Source organism: Dermacentor variabilis, chromosome 1 (assembly GCF_050947875.1).
Source record: "Dermacentor variabilis isolate Ectoservices chromosome 1, ASM5094787v1, whole genome shotgun sequence".
Lineage (NCBI taxonomy): Eukaryota > Metazoa > Arthropoda > Arachnida > Ixodida > Ixodidae > Dermacentor > Dermacentor variabilis.
In genome coordinates, this window is record NC_134568.1 from 247229375 (window position 1) to 247250704 (window position 21330).

The following is a 21330-nucleotide window of genomic DNA, read 5'->3' on the forward strand; positions in this document are numbered from 1 at the left end:
GTGGCTAGCGGAAGGGAAAGCGCGCGCCGATAAGCTGGTTCTTTATTTTATGACCCCAACTCTGACGCTCGTTGCAATGGACGACCCTGACAACGACACCTTAACTCGCAGTGCTGGGCTCAATTTCAGTGATTTAAGCACTGATGAACATGACCTGCTGCTGAGGGCTCGCGCTGCCGGTGTCGTTGCGTACTACTACGATGGCAACTGTATGTCATGGCTGTACATATTCGCACATTTGTAGCTTTTCCTTCGTGAAAACCAAATGCCGCACTCACCGCCCCGGAATCGACCTGCAGTTCTTGCGCTTCGGAGAATGCAGGCAAGACCAACAGAACAGCCCTACGGGAAAGCATTGCTTTGAAAGGCACTCCTCACGACTTCAGTAAGTCGGCGTTGAAGTCGTAATCCTCTGGACGAAAGTGCAGCGAGCGCACTATGTGATTTTTCGGCTCTTTGCCAATGCACTGTAGCAGAGGTACGGTACTTAACCACTTCGAACGAAGAGGTTCAGTCGTTGGCACACAGTGATAAGTAACATTGGATTCGCCGCTGCAACTGCCCATGGCCAAGTTCCGCGGACCGTTCGCGCATCCCATGACATCACATGGACGTGGAATTCTCGCTGCTTGTTCCAAATGCAAGTTTCGCGAGCCAGCAGAACCAGCGCAGCACGACGCGATAACGAAACGACTGAAACTCCAAAGCGCGCACGGCGCAGAGTCGAGCGAAAACGAAACCTTTTGACCACCCATACTACTGAAGGGTAACGTCAAAATGTTATTTTTTCTTAGAATCGAACAGAAGTAGACAAGTAGCATTTCCTTCCGTCTTATAACCTAATGAAACGTTCTTTTTAATACGAGTAGTTGAGTACTAGTAACATAAATTATGCTGAGGAGTGCCTTCGTCGTCGGGCTAGTACCGGAATGTCGCTGGGGGGTCTCAAATCGTGTCATGCATTTACCTCAATTTCTTGGTTACTAAAGCTCTGTTTGTGATTATATTGACGCCTTAGACGTTCTAGAGCATTGCTTTATCACTTTAACTTAACTTAATAGTAAACTTTAGTGTCCCTTTAACCTCTTCAAAACAAAGCGTTAAGCAAAATGACTTGCTTCTACCATGTGGTATAAAGTTTGTAAACAGGGATGAAGTGCCTCAGACAGGCTTGTTTTTGCTTCTACCATGGCTTCCATCAAGGCACTGATAGCAGAGGGCTACAGCTGAGTATACCTAGTGGTGGTACATAGAAGTACTCTCGTAAGAGGTATGAAAATTAAAGTTGGGTTTCTTTTGGGTTCCCCCTCGTACATTGTCTTCAGGATCTGCCCACTTTGCTATGACACTCACTCGCCAGGGTTGGCCATGGCCATGTCGACATGACGACACAGTGACGACAAAGGAATGATGAAACAAGGACGTAAATGGAACAATGAAGGCAGTATGGCGATGACATCGATATGATAATGAGATGACTATTCTGAAATGATGACGATGGTATAATGACAATGGGAGGACGACAACCATGGTACAATGACCGAGTGATGAAATTGGATGACAAAGCTGAAATGACGATGATGGAATGACCATGACGGCATCACTATGATGGTACGACAAGGAATGTATGATGACAGTGGCATGATAACGGTGGCATAATCAAGATTGAATGGTGACGTGATTTTGATGGAATGATGAAGGAAGGACATAGATTGGACGACGATGGCAGTATGATAATGATGGCATAACAACAATAGGATGATGTTTCTTAAATGATGAGAATGATACGACGACAGCTTGATGACAATGGCACGAAGATGACGGCCTGACGATGAGAGCATGATGACGGTGGCGGCATGACAAAGCTGGAATGACGATGGAAAAAGCACGACGACATTGCTACTACGAACTCATACCTAGTGGCCTAAGCTAGTAGTCAACTTGGTTCACAGGGTGGGCATAAGATACTAGATAACAGGTAGACTCAAAGTACATGAATTAGGCAAAGAATGCTAATTGCTTGAAAAACTGGGTGCATGTTAGATATGAGAGCACACTATAATTTGGTAAATAATGCTAAATTGAAGCAACAGTTGCTTTCGATGTCTTTTTTCTACCTCATTCTTTAATTCAGCCCACCAGATAATTAGGTAAATTTCGTTGGTCCCATCAAGGTTGAATTGAAGTTGACTCTGTCTCTGTCTGTCTGTCTCTGTGTGTAAACATGGGGAAGGCAGGAGATGGAAATTCAAGACGATGAGCAAAATGAGAACAAGGTGAAAGTAAAAGCCAACGTTTCGACAAGTGGACTTGTCTTCTTCAAGGCCAGATGAAGCCTTTAAGAAGTCAAAGCCACTTGTCGAAACGGTGGCTCCTGCTTTCACCTTGTTCTCGTTTTGCTCATTGTGTGTGTGTGTGTGTTTGTGTGGAATGACTGGAAGTGTACGATTCGTTAGACATGTTATTATCGTGTCAGTGGGGGCACCTTTTATTGTACTCCCATCTGATATTAAGGAATTTCCTGACTGATCAGCCTTTTCTACTTCACTTATTTCACAGAGTCGATCAAAAATGGAGGATCCAGAACAGCTCAAGCTAAAGCAGAAGGCAAAGGAGGTACGTTCTGACTTACTAATCTTTTTGTACCTATCTGTTTTCTCTTTTTTCTCTTTTCCCCCTTCCCCTCACGGAAAGTTTCTTAAGTCTAAAGTGTCCAATACTTGCAGTTGTTAAGTGGGTAGTGCCACAGACGATATTTTTCATAAAAAATTTTTAATATGCAGATGCAATGGCATTTATGTGGTCTTGTGCTGAAAATAATGTGTGATAGCAATTGTATGCCGGCATGAAGGAAGCTGGCAACAAAGTTCAGCACCAGATATAAAAATTAATCCTTTATTTACCACAGTAATCCTCATGTGCCCCATGCATTTAGAAGTGTTGCCAGTAGTGGCCAAGTTTTGCCAGTGGTGGCCACCCTGCCTTAGTGCTGACACCCCTGTAGGCAACAAGTTGACAGCACTTTGTTAGAAAAGAAAAAAGGGGGAAAAGGGGGGTGGAGCTATCTATTGGTCATAATTTATTCTTGCAGACTATACAACTGGTGTGGACTGTAGTCTGGAAATTATGGTATATGTCCACCTAAGGCGAAAGTCGTATGAAAAATGGGTGACCAGTGAGTCTAGCCATATGTGCCTTAGCTGTAATCTAGTCAAGACCATCCTGGAGGTTCTGTGATATCTCTAGTGTTGTTTCTAAATTGTGCTGAGTTGTATATACAGTGAAACCTCGTTAAACCGTAGTTGGCCGGAGCTCGAAAAAAGTATGTACTAAACGGTAGTACGGTAGTAAACGGTAGAGTTGCTCGTACCGGAATAAGAAACTGCGTGCCGTCGTTTTCACAGAGATGGGTGGCTATATACCGTTCTCAATCGCGCGCCTTGCGCCTTTTCTTGTTCACATGGGATCTAGCGGCCGGAAAACGTATATGATCGCAGTCTGCAGCAGGGAACAGCGGCGTGTTTCGGTTCTCGCCTATTAAAAGCGCACTACACTTCCGACGGCACCACGCGCTGTTAAACAGATAGTCGAAAATGCTTATCGCAATGGGATTGGCGGTGATAGCTGTCACTTCCGCGTGCGATGACCCCCCGGAGAAGATTTGCTGATACAGTGAAACCTCGTTAAACTGTAGTTGACTGGAGCTTCGAAAAAGTACGTACTAAACGGTAGTACTGCTTAACCGAAATAGCATGAGATCGCCCATTTACCTGTCAAAAATGGAACTCTGAGAGAGTGCGATGAAGGGGGAAAGAACATGCAGTATTTCTTTACTTCGCGTGACAAATTTGTTATTTTCGTTTGATGCCGCGACGGCCTAGCAGCAACGACAGCGGCCTCAAACTTGCTGAAACTGTGAGCCAGCTTTTCAGCCAGCCCCCTCTTCTCGGCAAACACTCGCATGGCAGATTCCTCGTTGGCGCTGCATATTCTCCATGGACAGGTGCGGTAGCATTGCAGAAGTCGTGGGGCACCTTTTCATTGCGGGGTAAGCTGACATAACACGCAGCTTCTGCCACTGTCAAGCCTGAATCGCCCATGCTGTTGCTTTCCGTGTCGTCCTTATCACTGTCGCCAGTAGCTGACACTTGCCGATATCTCTTCGCGGTCGCAGCAGCACTGCCGAGCAGCTTCTCCATATTACAGTAGACTCATGTCGTGTGCCAGCGCCGACTTTTCATGTCACGTGCGATTGCACAAACAATGTCTATTTTTCTTCTGTGCTGAGCACCCGGTGTCTTTTTTATCCGAGTTTCAGCATTACGCGAGTTCTTGCTTGCACGACGCCACAATGCTCTCTGGCGCGGCGCCGAAATGATGTTGATGTTGATGTGGCTTCACACGCAAACGAACAGGGCGCTTGGAGGCCATTGTGCTGATCTCTGGGGCTTGCTGTTCTGCCGGGCCACCCGATGGAGACGACACACCGTGTGTTTGCGCGACGGAAAGTGGAAACGCTACGTGTGAACCGATACGTACGCAATAAGCTGGTATGGTTTATGCGGGTACAAAACACATTATGTTCAATTGCCGCTGAGTTGGGGATTTGACTTTACTACTTTTAAAACGAAACTTCTGTTTAAGTGGGTACAGTTTAACGAGGTTTTACGGTACCTGTGCTTCTGTCACTGTTCATGTTATGCTCTACAATTCAGCATGCTTCAATCCTTTCAGTGTAGATTTTTTTCTTGGATACTATAAAACGAACACAACGGATTGCTTTCAGTTATTCAGAAGGGGGGAAAATGACACAGATAATGGCAGTTGCACTCTTTGTGTGATCCTCACATTCCTATCTTCGTTTTTTATCTCTTACCACGTACATTACCTACCGCATAGAGCTGCCATGTCAGGGTCAAAAAAAAAAAAAAAAAGAAAGAAGAAAAACACTCCTGCTCTAATTGTACAAAATATGGCAGAAACATGCAAGAGTGGTCCTTGTGATATGGCGCAGATAATTGAACGAAAAAGAATCGCCACAGTAGCGGTGCACAGAGTCCGGGAGCCATCCCTCCGATCGGTGGAGGCCCGCTCTGCACGGCACAACCGTGCCTACGAATAGGTGCATTTTGCAGCTTGCTAACAAAAACCCAGACTGAGCAAACCCAGAAAGATGAGAAAATATGCTTCTAAATATATTCAATAAATGGCGTAACTACTTCTGAGCTCGCCAACTTTGTTACTGCATACATCCGGCTGGAAAGAATGGATAGCCTATCGGTACATCCCTGGCACTGAAAAGGTTAAGAAATAATGAGAATCACCTAGCCCAATTTATTGCTCTGCTCTCCATTTTGTTGCACAGCATAGTACCTGGCATGAGGGGGATTATGTCCCGAGCCAGTAGTGCATTGGATTTGCCCTTTTCCTGACAACAGCAAAAACAGTGAATTTCACTCTGAAGGCTGGCAGCATCGTCATTCCTTCTGCAAGTGAATGAGGCTTCTGAAAACAGTGAATGACTATTGGTGCTGCAAAGGTTCCAGGTGGTGCCCTCCTTATGGACACAGTTAAATAGTCTGTGTGTTGTGTGTTGGCATGTTTATGCTGAAAACTGGGCAGGTTAAGTGCCTGTGGGTGCTGAAAGGCCATAATATGGCATGTGCATGGTTTGTGAGAGAACAGAGCTGCGATGGCCACATACAAGTGGGCTAGGACTTTTTTATGAGTTGACATTGGGACTACAATAGACCCACACATTTATATGATGTTTTGTAACACAAGCTTTCTGCATGCATTTGCTTTATGATCACACACCGGCATTGCACTTAGTTTATGGATCAAAGATGAACAACACTGCCATGGTTGTTTTCAGTGCAGATAAGGTTATCTCAGGAAGTACAGCTGCGCCAACTTAAATTGCTTCACTTAAAGTGAATTCTCACTTGGTATGAACAGTTTTTTTATGAGCTAACAAATAATCTTGCTTGAAGCCCATGGAGTACCTTCCACTAACAGTTACTCGGTCACTATGCAAGTTTGCTGTTTACAAACCGAAGCCTCAGAAGGCTACTGGTTTCGCTATATGCTACTAAATGTTAGGTAGGGTGCAAGAAATCATGTGTCAGGCCACAGTAGTGTGCCTATACAGTCGTTAACCAATAATCTGGGCTTGTAGGGACTGTCTAAAACTCTAAATATTCGGAAGTCTGAAATATTGGATACTGCGCGAGAAAATAAATGACTTATGCCATAAATGGCCAAAAGAGCTTGTGGGTGCATTGCTGCATATACATCTTCTGTGCAACTTGGTCAGTCTGTATTTCAATCATTGTCATGCTGTTGCTACATACAGTAAATGTGTGCGCTCCATGCATGTGCCAGTAGATCTATATCCCTTGGCAACAGAGGTTGGCCGTGCTGTGATAGCTGAATGATTGTGAATTTTTTTGCAACCGTCATTGTCCGGCACTTGAGTGCCCTCCGTGTTGGTGCACACGGTGAGGGTGGAGCTGGTGCCATTTGAAGCTGCTTTATAATTCTGAGTGATAAAATAAACGAACAAACCCTGGATGCACGGAATACACACAACAAATTGAAAATGCAGCTTTCATAATTTAGCGGCTTGGCTTGTCCAGTTGAGCGAGTCTGGTCAGCGATTAATGGATCGACTTGGCTTTGCTACCTTTAATTTCAAGGAGGCCCCGGCGACAAATTAAAACCAGACCATCGCTCTTTTTACTTGGCCCAGTGGCTGGATGAACATGTGGTTGTGCAGGCAGAGTTCGAATGAATAAACATTGTGCTATAAGGTGTATGAAATTTCTGTCGTCCTTACACATACGTTTCTGGGCCAGTGGCAGTGCCACAAAGCTGTCTGAATAATCAAGCATGACCCACTGCAGTGGCTCATTGCATTGCTCAGTGGGCTTCTTTGATTTTCCTGGCTTGGGCAGTCCACTGACTCTTTGTGGCTTCCACACTGACAGAAAGGCACATGGTAACCTTGTAACCTATCCACCTGAGGGTGCCTGAAGTTTCACAGGGAGTCACTCCCATGGTTGCTTTCTTCCCCTTATAGCTGACTGCCACTCCACATCGTATGTCACCTGAGAATTCCGGGAGTCCTTGGGCAGTCCAAGACTGCTGATCTGTGAAAAGGGAACTTGATTACAGCAGCTCTCAGAATAGCGGGTGGAACTTCTAAAGCTGCCTATAAAATTGAATGTTAGAGAGTAGTCTCAAGTAGTCCATGACTGTTACAGACTGGGTAATTGTAGAGGCCCAGTGGGCTGGGGTGTTGTGCTCTTGAGCATGAGGTGTTGAGCATGTTGAGCATGTGCTGTTGAGCAGAAATGGAGCCTGCGAGGTTCCATTTCTGGCTGCGTTGGCTGCATTTCAATGGGGGCAAAATGCAAAAGCGCTTCCTTAAGTTTATGTGCACATTAAAGAACCCCAGTTGGTTCAAATTAATCTGGAGCCCCCCACTACAGCTTCCCTCATAACCCACTGTGCGATTTCGGGATGGTAAACCTCCCTGTTTAGTAATCAAGTGTGTATAAATTATTGGATGTCTGAATTATCGTATGGTGACTATATGGGACTGCCAATCTATCAATACTTTTTTTCTGTAGCAAACCACAGTTTTACACATTAATTTCACCATAAAATATGCCAGACATTGTGCACTTATATGCTTGAAGTGTACCTGTCAAGTGGGCAAGTTAAGTGCACTTACGGGGAGTGCACATCGGGACCTTGAGCAACACTTCAGGCTACGTAGTGCTAAGCAGGAAAACAAGCGCACTCTGAGCTAAAAAAAAGAAAAAGAAAATGGCAACAGCTTAAGAGCGTGTTTTTTTGTAGATGTAGATTAAAAAAAAAGTTCTAAAAAGTTACTGTTTTGCATTGTAATATAGATAAAAACCATAACGTATATTTCCTCAACAAAAAACTAAATTATTTTTATTATAAAAGTGCTGCAAGTCAATGCCCACCAAGACGAATGTTTAGCCAATCCAGAACAACATGGTGGCATGCGACGAGACTGGATTTGATCCTGCTAAATCAGAATATGAGTGAGTTCTGTTCTGATTATATTGTTAAAAGCTGTTCAAGAACTAAAATGAACTAATGTGTCCTTTTTTTATGCATTACATTTTGTACCATTCAAACCGCTGGTGGTGAGGCTAAGCACTCGACCAGCAAAGTGCATTCCGTGAATGCACTCCGACCGGAGTGCACTCGTCGCCAAGTACACTCCACTTGTGTCGTTTAGATTTGGCAAAGTGCACTTAAACCGAGTGACACTCTCTGTAAGTGCACTTGCCCGCTTGACAGGTTTATAAGATGTGTGCATTCTAATTGAACACAAAAAACAGGCATATTCTCCATAGCTGAGTGCAGGACACAACACACCTTTTTCTCAACAAATTTGACTACAAAGACACTGGACTTCCAAGTTTACTGGGGCTGCAGGTGCAACACTATCATGATGCTTACTATTGTGATTTAAACATTCAAGTGCGCTCCAGAGGCAAGCTGTGGCATAAAAGCCAGTGGTATCCTCTGTTGCAAGCTTCACAAACTAAATCACTGAGAAGGGTTCATACAGTGCCACTTATTCTGGACTCATAAATGCCTTCCTCCTCACTTCCTATGATGACACAGTTGTTTCTTCTTCCTCTTGATATTAAACAGCTTTGTTGGTGGTTTCAGATGCAAAAGGCAGAAATGGAGGAGATGCGGCAAAGAGAGGCGAATATGACGGCCCTTTTGGCCATTGGTCCGCGGAAGAAGCTGAAGACAGAAAATAGTGGAAATGCAGGGGTGAGCTTTTTAACAGTGCTCTGAGTCTGCATGACTTGTTTGTATATGATAATGAATAGTAGCACTCAGCCGCTCATATTTTTATTGATGTAACATTGGTATGAGCAACATCGTTGTCTTGTCCCCCGTCCCCTGAATTCTCCAGGCTGGCCTTGGCACTGGTTCTGGCCTCAGCAACTCATTCTCAAAACTTCCGGTAAGTAAGGCTTCTACTTCCTAATATTTTTTTTGTAGTACTTCTAAGAGAAAAAATTGCTTCTATATGTAGCTATGGCTTCCAAATGAGAATGGTACTTTAACTGTCAAATTTGCTAAAACTGAGTCTGAATATAAGTAAAAAAATCCAAGGCTGACCTAAATCTGGACTGTGGCTCAGCCAGAAAATATAATGATGGTTACTAGTCGTAGCGAAATAGTCGACACAGGTTGTAGATGTAGTACAGTAGACATTCAGTAATTTGAGTCCAGTTAAATTGATTTTCAGTAAGTTGATTTTGACCAAAGTGTGGGCTAGCACCCACACATTTCTATGGGCCAAAGCTTTTGTTACTTCGATCCTGTAACTCGCCCTTGTCAGATAATTTGAACTTGACTGATCAGCATGCCTGATCCCCAATGCTACAGTGTTTTGTCTCGATGGCACTAGGGGACAGTTAACTCTGTTAAAGGACTCTGCTGAAGGATCTCTGCTGAAGATTTTCGGCACGTCTTCAGCAGATTTTCAAGAGAAAACTGCAGCTTGCAGTAAATTATTACTGACATAAAATTCTGATGTGTGCCTTGTTCCCAAGAAAATAGGCTCAAAATGACCTGCACATTACAATCAAAACAGAATCCACATTCGCGGCGTTGACAACGACCTATTGTCAGAGCCAGCGTCATAGCCATCGTCATCACAAGATGGCGACAAAGCAAGTTTTCATGGAAGTTCGTGATTATGCACCTTCATTACAAAAATTAATTCAAACGAGAAGTTATTTTACGTGCTGAGCTAATGGCAACATAGCTGCATCACATGCTTTCGGCGTGTTGAAGTCTTGTGTTAATCACGGGACAAAATGGTGAAGTGGTTAGCCTAAGTGTGGGCCACGTTTTTGTTAACTGTGGTTGTGGAGCTATTCAAGAAATGCGGAATATCAGATGCAGCGTACCATGCAGGAGTTCATGATGTAGCCCAAATTGATAAAAAGCATTGGACATATGTGAATAAATTTTCATTCTGTGAAGGTAAACTCTGTAGGTTTTGTGTTTTTGCGCACCTCCTGCCTTTTCTTGGTTCATATGGGATCTAGCGGCCGGAAAACGTATACGATCGCATTCTGCAGCAGGGAATGGCGGCGCGTTTCGGTTATCGCCTATTAAAAGCGTGCCCTATGCTTTCGGCGGCACCATGCACTGCGACACAGATAGGCAAAGATGCTTATTACAATAGCATTTTTTTGTAAAAAAAAAGAGCGATGCAAATTTAGGGGTCCGATCATTATGCAGGTTAAATTTTCCATGAAAAGAAAACATTTTTTTTCTTTCATCTCGCGTTTGCTGCGAGATGACAACAGGTCAGCAAATAGGCGGCTGCCGCTGTAACAGTGTGGGACGCCAAAACAGAAATGGCGGCTGGCGGAGCAAGCCGAATGTGCCGAACACTATTTTTTTTCTTCTCGTGAGTACATTACGTGCATTGACACAGTTTCTTTTGTATCAGTAATGAATAATATTGCTACTGTCTGCAAGTTTGCGGCAATAACATAGCCATGACCACTTTGAGGGGACAGAAACAGAGATGGGCGTTCTTAGCTGCCAGTGACATAGAAACCCATGGCGGGCACACTGCGAAAACTGCGGCATTTGTCTTCACTACTATCTTAATACGGCAAGCTTCCGCTATGGGTGGGCGAATATCTTAGCTGTGTTAGAAGCATTAGCATATGAATAGGGTACACTTATGACGTATCAGTGTAAATGTGGCTACTATTGTTGCGGCTCGCGATTTGTTGCTTGCCCACGAGTGCAGACGAGAAGAATCGAAAAGTGCCTCTTTTGTTCTTGTTGACCACAACCATTATAAAGCCTACAGATAATAAAGCGAAGGCAAGTGCGGAAATTGATAAAAGGGATGAAATGGGGTGTTTGCTTAAAGATGTTTGGTGCGTGCAGACCGCTTGGTATGTCATGAAGAGTCGTTCGCGTAGCATTCGGCAGCATTCGACAGATGGTAAGCGTGGTCATTAGCTAGACTTGGCACATGACATATCGCTGTGGCAAGTTCGGGGTGTGGTCATGACACGGGAAAGGAAAAAAAATCGTATTTTGACAACAAAATTCAGGGGTGCGATCATTACGCGAGTGCGATCATTATGCAAGTAAATACGGTACTTGCGCACAACTTTTTGTGGCTATGAAGAGAAAGCTTACAGAGGCAAAGCGCGCGCAAGTGAGAGTACTTCTGAAAAGAGTTTCACGTTTTAATCCACGGCAGTTTAGGCTAGGGAAGACGTAAAAACTTATTAGCAACATTTAAAACGGAACACACCACTGAGCGTAAGGTTTACTTATTTTTACGGCTTTTTCTCTTCCGCGTCTGGGGAAATGCAAAACCATCGCATGTGGAAGCTGTGGCGATTCAGTGTCTGTTCTGAGCATGGAGTTTTATATTACTATATCTAGAGGGAAAACATTGCCTATTGGAGATGACAAATAGAACTTGAGCATACTAGAAGTCACAGCTTGAGTGATATTGTGAACAAAAATTAGCAAGGACTCTGAAGCAATATCTTTTGTAACTTGTTTGGGCAGTAACTAGCTTTTGTAATGCGGTCCTGTACAAAGGGTTGGGGGCATAGATTTTCATATTAGTATAATTAGAGGGAAATCTGGCGCTGGGATCGTTCAACTATTATGGGAATGATGGGAAGTACAGGCTACGGATTGGTATTCTGTTGATTGGCGAACTAGTCTGCAAGTGCTTTTGGCAGTTTTGGTTTCGCTGCAAGCGCACTTGCTATAACCCACAGTGGGACAGTGCAACGTAAAGCTCTCTGCCTTTGTTCTGTTGTTTGAACTGGCGATACCGCGCTGGGCCAGCAGCTGGGCCAATGTTTGTGTTGCGGTAGGAGTGACGAAGCCTTGGCGAGAAAGCGATGGCATCGTAAACGTTGAAAGGACGTGTTTTGATCGTTTTGACCTTGGTTAAGTGTGTTAGGTTGGCGCCGTAGCATTATGTGCTTTATCAAACTTCCGAAGAGCAAAATGAAGGCACTACTGATACAAGCACGATATACTACGTACATGTTCTATGCTTAGAACCTTTAGAGCATGGAGAAAATGTGAAGGGCCTACTAATAGGCTTAAGTGGGGCTTTCATTAATATGCGGCATGATTGTGCATCTACTGGTACTTTCTTTTGTGATGACTGATGGGCCCGGCATTTGCTGGTCCACTACTTATATGCCCTACGCATTACATGGCCTGCCCAGCTCCATTTTTTCTCTTGATATCAAATAGAACATCGGCTTTCCCCGTTAGCATCCACACTGCTCTCTTCCTGTCTCTTGCTGTTACACGTAACATCTTTCATTCAGTTGCTCTTTGCGTGGTCAGTATGTAGATGCAACTTACTGTTTTGCTACAGCTGTTTGGCTTCTTGTACATGCTTATATTTGCAGTGCGAGCCTTAAAGCTGTAAAGCTTAGCTGCACACATGTGCTAGGTTTTTAATAACCCAGCAGTAACATTGCTTTACTAGTGATGCAGAGTGCAATAGAAAGACAGCTGACTGCCTGTATAACGCATTTTGTTTACTACATACTCACTTGTACTTCTAGTGGCTTGACAACAAAATTTGATTGAGGGCTTCATTACGCATTGCTAGTTTATGTGCTCATTGAAATGTGTGTTTCAGGACATTTGAGAACAATAACTCTCTTGGGGTAGGAAAGATTGCTGCTTCCTGCTTGTAGTCTAGTGTCACAAAATGGGTAAGCACAAAGCCAAGCCATAACAGCTGCTGGCGCGCGCTTCAGAAGAAGCAGTACGTCAATATACAATGTAATGAAGCATACCCGTAGGAGGTCACAAGCGTCCCAGCCAGCACTGCAGCAGATTTGCTTAAACATACTTGAAGACGTTCAGCAGTTGTGACAGCCGACGCAGCTTTTCGAAAGAGTGAGGGAGTTTGCAAGTGCCTGTCGTCTATGTGAAAAGTCTCGCGTTCGCAGCGAGCAGGCGTCGTAGCAGACGACACTTGTAGCATTTCTCTCAGAGGCGCAAGACTTTCTCACAATACATTTTTATTTCCATAAGTACTTGATGAATATTTTTATATAAGTACATGCAGGGTTGTTGCTGTCGTAAAAATAAATAATTCACTGGCGCTAAATCAGGAACAGAATTGCAGAACAGTGCATACCCTGTTGTGCCCTTGTGGTAAACCATGCTTCAATTCTGCTTCAATCCCAAAGTCATACAATGTTTAGATGTATTGTGCATTATATAAAATACTGCAAAAATAAAATTAGATTTTATGTGAAAATATTTGAGTATAGCTTCGTTTACTGCACCGCAAGCAAAGGCCACTAGTCTAAAGATCGAAGTCAATCCGAAGCCCATCATTTCCATTTAGGTTGAGGCAATGATTAGGAGAGCTTCCGTAGACACTAGCGCCACATTTCCCTCTAGGGTAATTATTTCGAAATAGAAACATGCACCCTGAATACCACAGAGAAAGGAGGCGAGCGAGAGTGAAAGCTCTAAGTAAGGCCTACGAAGGACCAAAACAAGGAGAAGTCCAATACACCGACGCAGCAAAGTAGAAGAGCAGAGCGGCCCACGCTATCAGCGTGATCAACGGCCAAGGACAAGAGGTAGCAGCGGCCTCGGTAAGCACTCCAGACAGCGACTGCGCTGAAGAAACGGCGATAGCCCTGGCGGCCACTACGGGCCAGCGAGAGGAAGATCTAATCACAGTCATCACCGACTCGCAAACAGCATGTAGAAATTACCAAAAGGGCCGCATTTCCAAACAAGCCCTGAGCATCCTCGAAAAACGAGACAATTTTCCAGAAGTGTACATTGTCTGGGCCCCGGGACACGAGTCCCTGGCGGGTAATGTAGCGGCTAATGCCGCTGCCCGAGATCACATTCTCCGGGCTATCCCACCAGGTTCACGAGCACCGGTAGACCAACAAGATAGCGTCCCGAAAAGATACGCCGATATCCTGAGCCACTACAGACTGGGTAGAAGGATCTATCCACCCCCGCATCCCCAGCTGACAAGAGAAGAGGCGGTGAACTTCCAAAGACTACAAACCGGCACATTCCCGCACGGCACCCTGCTACACGCCATGTATCCTACGAGCTATACTCACAAATGCGCCTTCTGCTCTACGCCCAATGCCCTCTGCCACATGGTATGGGAATGTCAACAAAATCCATCGACACCGCCCATCACCGGACCAACCGTCGAGCAGTGGGAGGCCCAGCTGACAAGCTCGAGCCCTGAAGACCAGCATCGCCTGGTGAGCAGGGCCAAGCTGTCAGCTCAGGCCCACGGCATCCTGGACTAGGGACGCCGCCCACCTCGGACGATTTTACCGTCGGCTCATTTCAACTAATAAAGTTTATTCCTCCTCCTCTATGGTTCAACCAAAACAGCACTGTCAAATGCTGCCCGACTAGGCGCGGTAACACATGTGCAGCAGCCACGCACCCGTGGCTTTCCCTTCATAGCCACAAAAAGTTGGCCATGCAGCTTTGGAACAGCCTGCCGGACTTAGATTGTTCTGCAGTTTGTGCACGGTTGGTGCTGGATCGACTAGTAGGCTTCGCTAGTTTTGGTTTTAAGGAGGCACTGGCAACATGGCTAACTACCATGCTGCGGCCATGCCGGCAACACGTCATGGCCAGAATATTGCTATTTCTGCTCGCCTCAATGGTGAAATTAGTACGTAGTCGTGCAGGTGGAGTTTGAATTACCAAAGGCATGCTTTAAGGCGTCAGAAATTTCTGTCATCTCCTTACATAAAGTCTGTGGGGCCAACGGCGGTGCCATGAAGCAGTCCCAATAATCGAGCATGTCTGAATTATTGGTCCGTGACTGTACTTCTAAACTTATTAGGATGGGAAGCTCAGACTGGTTTTCTTCTTCTTTATGTCATTTACCATTTTCTTTGTAAGATAAGTGTGACAGAAATGTAATGACAGGAAGCTATTTAGATCCTTGAAAGGTGTACACCAAGCTGCTGAATTTTGAGTAACTACCATGAACCTTGATTTTCACATTTAGGTGACCTGTATGGGGTCTGTTTATTTGTTCCACTGATGGGCCTGAAGCTTCGTTCGAGACTTTGTGACAGTCCATGCTGTAGAAGTAATGTGTGGTACAGCCCACAAATATTCTTCAAACAGCACAAGCTACAAATGGGAGAGTTCTTTGCAGATGTCAAAGTACTATAGTAAAAGTAGTGCAAGAAATAATAGGGTAACTTTTTTAAGGCTTTAAAGGCCAACTGCAACAAAATTCTGGATCGCGTAAAAAGCTCTGTTTCAGATAATTTAGACATACAATAGCCTCTGTGGGAAATATTACGCTTGGAATGTGAGTGGGTGCTTCACAAAACGCTTGCAAAAATTTATGCTTTCTATACTGAAACTGAGGGGAGGGGGGATGCCATTACCACTTTCCAGAAGTGATGTACTATTCAGGCTGTGAAAACCAGTGCCTGGGTCATCTGCTTCCTTCGCTTGTATACCTTCCCATGTGTCAGTGAATAGGTCCTGCATGTCTGCTAGCCATATAGCATACTCTGCTAGCTGCTTCGTGCGCTATGCCCACGTAGTTGCGCACCCGTAATTCTTTTAATGTGAAGTATTCGAGTCAAGCTGCTTTTCTATATATGGTTGGCTACGTTCAGCGAGCAGAGCATCAATATGCTCTGTCTGCGCTCAGAGAAGAGCGCATTGTAGTGACCAAGGTAAAGGAGTGGATATAGACTCGTGTAATACAGACGCAATTCACGTGCGGCGCAGTTACGGTAAATCGGCAAAAATCGGACGCTGTACAGTCTAGACTGGCTGGCGCGGGCCTAGAACATGGCCACTCTCGCTGGAGCCGCTAGCTTGGCTGATTCTGGTCATTCTGCCATTTCCATCCAGGTGTAACGTAAGCACGCCATGTACAAAATGGCAATGATGGCCCCGTTCTATTTTCATAACGTGACGCACACTTAAAATATTGCTTAAGAAACTGAAATGAAGGCACTGAACCTTGCATTCTTGATAAAGCAAAAGAGTTTTCCTGCTCAGTAAAAGTAAAGCAGTTATCTGAAAGCGCACGATTATGTAATCGAAAATAGTTCTCACTTCCGTCGTCTGCTGCACGCAAGCTACCATCTACTTCATTAGCTAGGATGCATGTCCCCAGGAAATGGAGAGTTATTGTATATTGGGGCCAACGTGCTTGTTTTACACCTTGAGACCATATGCATGACCTACCACTGGTGATGAACGTGCCTTCTTGGCTGCGTTATCGCTATCTTGCGAAGTGCAAGTGACTCGGCCCGACTTGGCTATATCATAGATAGCATATTGTGGGCCACAGGTATCAGCTTGCGTGATGCAAATTCAGGTGCTACAATCTTTTGTCACTTCGCTGCTTACTCGCACCGTGGGAGGAAACTTCAAGGTGCCACCTTGCATATATTCCTTTTTATAAAATAAAAGGCCACTGTTGTCAAAAGTTATTAATCTTGATTACAATACAAACACAGCCGTGAAAAATGCAAAAAGTTGCATAAGGTTTGCAATGCTCGACCAACATTATTACAAATAAAGGCATTTTTTAAAACTATGATGGCCCAACACATAAATGATAACATCACCTGAGAATGATCTAAATACTATGAGTATGCGTTATGAGGAAATGTGGAAATATGCATGCCTCTCGGCTGCCAATAATTGTGGTTGTTCATTAGCATAATTCATGCGGCTTGTTGCACCACAGATTGTGGTGGAAAATATCTGCAGTGCCGACCCATCGCAATGGGTCACGTAACGTCAAATTGATGTTTACAAAATGGCCCTTCCTGTGACGCTTCTTACTGGGTATTTCTTCAGTCAATCAGCAGGATAACATGGTTGCTATCATTGACTGCCATCACATATTGGTGAAATTGCAGATGCATTGCACAGTCTTCTGCATGCTACCGCTCACTTTCTTTTTAGAGCGTTAAAAAGTCACAGTATAGCTGCCGAGGTCCGGAAAAAAGTATTAGTCAACAAAATTTGCAGCTCCACGTCACGTTTCATCCTCTTGATGAAAATGCGAAATTGGATTTGGCAAAACTTCTGTTTCCCGGTACAAATTTCAAAGCACAAAGACCTCACCACAGTTAATCAGAGAGTCAACATGGTGGATCATCCTAGCATTTTTGTGTGCATCTCCACCATCTTTTTTTCCCCCCTTAAAACTCCTCTAACTGCTATTGCTACCTATGCCTGTAACAAATCCAGTCTTATCAATTTCTTCCCTGATTTTTTTCTACTGATACTGTAAATGTCTCTTGTTTATCTCGACTACTGACTGGTTCATGCTTCCGTCCACTGGAGCGTAGAGGGGTCTACCCTCTAGCCATGCCGTGGGCTCCAAAGTACTTTCACATGGTTGTGAAGGCAAGGTTCAAATGCGGTTCCAAACAAATTGGCAGTCAGATCATTTATGAAGCACGATTGAAGCGCGGCTACATCTCGTGGGGCAAAACACCAGTTGATGAAAATTATGCATCCATTATATCACTAATGGAAACACTTGAAAAAGTACAGACAATGTTATTTGAATAGGAAAATGTGAAGTCACAGGCTGTTTGCTTCCAGCCACAAATAATTATGAGTATGAAACTATGCAGGCTTTCTGCAGTTTGCTTGTGGCGAAATGTGCTGAGATACGCTAAGTTGGTATTACCCTATTTAACATGTTAATGTCGTCAAAGCTATCTTGTGCCTAACCATAAAAAGCAATTGCAATTGATATATACATACATACAGTCGAAACCGGCGGTAACGAAATCCCGCAACAACGAAATTCTTGCGACAATGAAACATTTTCGTATCCCCGGCAAACGCCCATAGGATTCAATGCATTTCATACCTCTCGGTAACGAAATGTCTCTGTACTGCAATCCTGCCTCAACAAAATTTGCCGGAATGTAACTCCACATATTGCCTACTCGAGTAAGGATAGCAGGCTCCAAAATGTGCTCAAATGTGATTGCTCTGCACTAAAATTGTGTAAAGTACCACCACATTACACTTGTGTGGGTGCCGCCATTTTTTATCACAAAAACAACCCAGTGCCGGAAGCGATCAGTGTGCTGAAAACACATTGTGACCGCCATCTTGTTTGTTGATCGCCTATTTGAAGCGACACGCTTGTTGCTACCCACATGTGACCATGGTTTTTTCATGCCTACTAAGCAAGATCGTAGATCATTGTTCGAAATGCGCGTTCAGTTTGCGTTCCCCACAGCTGACGACTCAGTGAGGCCTAGGCCAATCGTGTGAGGCGAAACTGAATGCGCGTTTCGAACAACAATCGTGATTGCGGCAATGCACTGCATAATGTGTGCTACGGTGAGAAAAATGCAGCAAAAACAGGGAAATCCACGTCCCACCGACATGGAATTGTTTATGGTGCCTGAGATGGTGGTTGCAGCATGTGGAGTGTCATGCATTGGGCCATGATTGAGCGATCATCTGGAAATATGCGTCCCTTGCTTCAAGAACGCTGGTTTTGGTGCCACCCGACAGGCATTGCATGCAGATTTGGCGCCGGACATAGATTTGCGCGAAAGGGCCATTATCTTGATTGTTTGCCTTTGGGTTCACACGATACGATCACTTTTGCGCATGGCACTGGACGCGGCGGTGCCTGCGGACAACAGGGTGCGCTGGAGAGCATGCGCTGTTGCTCTGCGTCCGGTGCCGAGTTATGCAAAATCTTGCAAAAGTGATTGTACCTCCGAAAGCAATTCACCGAGAATACTGCGCTACGGCAGTACTGCCACTGCTGGTCTACGCATGCGGTGCACTTTCTACTGTCGGCAATGCGGTTCTATATCCTCGAGCAAAGCTTGCAAAGTAGGCTAACGGAATTTTGACAGTAAAGTTTTGTTCTGCGGTGCATTACCTATCTGTGCTGTTGCTTTGAGCAACAACGAAATTCTCGCGAAAGTGAATCTTTTTGTGTTCCCCGCTGATTTCGTTATTGCAACGTTAAACTGTGTATATATAATATACAGTCGCCGACCATTTATTCGGTCCTCACGGGGACTGCGGAAATATCCGAATGACCAGGTGTCCGAAAAAGCAGATTAAGGGAAAAAAAGGAAATCCTTTATTTCCACGCACTTATTTGGGTTCGTGAATGTGCCATTGCACACTGTTCCGTTTACGCGCAGTCAGATAAGCCTGAATCTCGGAGAGGGTCATACGGTCACTATAGGCGGCTGAAAGCACAGTCACTGCTTGTACATTCTCCGCATGCGACGGCAGCGTAGCACATGGTGCGGCATCTTGCGACTCGGAGTCATCATCTGGCGGCACAGCAGAATGATGAATGATCTCACCGTCGTCGAATTCTGTGCATGTCAGTGCAGCAGTATCAGCACCTCTGAAACTGTCAAATGAGACGGTGTCCTGAATCGCGATGCAACCACTGCGCAGGTCTCGGCAGAACATTTTCGGTGTCAGTAGGGAGCACATCGGAAGGTGACAAATCCTAGGCCTCCCGGCACCACTGCCATCTGCGCGGGCACTGTCGGCGCCATTAGAAACTTGACACAATGTTTCCATATGCTGTGTTGCATCACCGCAACCTCGACACAGCACACAAAGCAAACATCACCACGCCGTCATGCCGACACCAGTCGCACAAATGAAAAATGTGGCCTACTCGCACTGTCGTGCACGAAGAAACAAATCAGCTGCTGGATTGTCTTGACATGGCTTACTAAGCTGAGACCGGAACTTCTGTACCTACGAACCAGGCAGAAACGATGATGATGAGCAGGGATTTGCAGTAGCGCCACTTCGTGGGGCAGGAAGGAGGCTCCGTTCAAAACAAAAATGGCGTTCAGCAAGTCGAACCATGCACTGGTCAGAGTCGGTGCATGATGCTCTCAATCGAGTTGGCTCAAGGAGTGTCCGAAAAAGCCGACGAGAGGTTGCAAGGTGTCCGAGCTTTCGGCAGTTGTTATACATTATGGTCTATGGGGAGAATGGCGGTGCCGCGAAGCAGACCAAATAATCGAGCATGTCCGAATTTTTGGAGTCCGAAAAATCAGTCGGCGACTGTGTGTGTGTGTGTGTGTGTGTGTGTGTGTGCGTGCGTGTGTGTGTGATTATATATATATATATATATATATATATATATATATATATATATATATGATTAGTAACTTCATTTTGTAACTGCCTTTTCACTAAATAACATGTTTTAGTTGTGTATTCAGTACCAGAGAAAAACTACAGGCGGCATGCGGGCTGTTTTAGTGAAGATGAAATTATTATTTAATTATTATTACAATGGTAGTGTTGATTTTATCTTGAAGCCGAAATAACAGATGTGTGTTGGTACTAAGGACACATGCATGTGGTACTTAGTTCAAAATCTGGGCAAACCTACTGCTCTTATTCATGCAAAACTCTTAAGGCTCACCGGTGTAATGCCTGCTGTCATAAAATGAGGACTATAAATACAGATGGGTCTGTTAGTAGTTCACATTGGATTGCCAGGCGATCTTGTGGCGAGTATTCTCATTTACTTACGGTTGATTTGTACTGTCTGTACTGTGTACATTTGTATGTAATGTATGCAGTGTGAGATGACTTAGTGCGACAAGCCTCACTTGTCAAGCGCTAATTTTTCCCCATTGAGAAGTTGACCCCGCCAAATGTAGATGGCACTCCCGTACCTACCCAAGCCACCATTCAAGGATGTATGGGCTTCTGTTGGTGCTTCGTGACCATTCGTACATATACCTTGGGCTCAGTACAAGGTGCACGCATGCTCACTGCCAGATAGGCTGGGGTGCGATCGGAGATGGTGGTTCGGCGCGTTCGTTCGGTTACCGGCGCGTGTGATTGGCCTACTCCGCGCCGACATCGCCAGCTGCGGGGCGCTGCCACGTTTTTGGTGACGTCAAAATGACTACACGCTCCTCCCACCAAGCATTTCGTCTGCTAGGCGCCGAACCCAATGGGAGCTGGGAAGTTTGGAGCGATCATACGGCTTCGCATGGTGCGTCTGGTGGATTGGATTGGATCGAACAGGCGGCTGCGGCATGGCACGTTTGAATCCAATCCATAGTTTAATTCGAGAAAATGGCGCTTCCGTTGGGAACTTAGGTTGTTAAGCTGGCGTTTCTAGAGGAAGGAGGAGAGCGGGTGGCGGTGCGAAACGCGTTTGAAGAAATGGCAGAAAGTGAATTCTGGCGTAGTTTTTGTTTCTTG

At 45.0% G+C, this 21330-nt stretch overlaps 1 protein-coding gene across 7 annotated transcripts in view; it reads left to right on the top strand.

Moving 5' to 3' along the window:
* LOC142560578 (transcription initiation factor TFIID subunit 4-like) overlaps positions 1-21330 on the top strand; it is a 110465-nt gene that overhangs the window by 77314 nt on the left and 11821 nt on the right. For all 7 annotated transcript variants that reach the window (XM_075672787.1, XM_075672810.1, XM_075672795.1 and 4 more), the window contains 3 exons: positions 2560-2616; positions 8719-8829; positions 8975-9025. In XM_075672787.1, coding sequence (XP_075528902.1) covers positions 2560-2616; positions 8719-8829; positions 8975-9025 — 219 coding nt within the window. The remainder of the gene's footprint in view (positions 1-2559; positions 2617-8718; positions 8830-8974; positions 9026-21330) is intronic.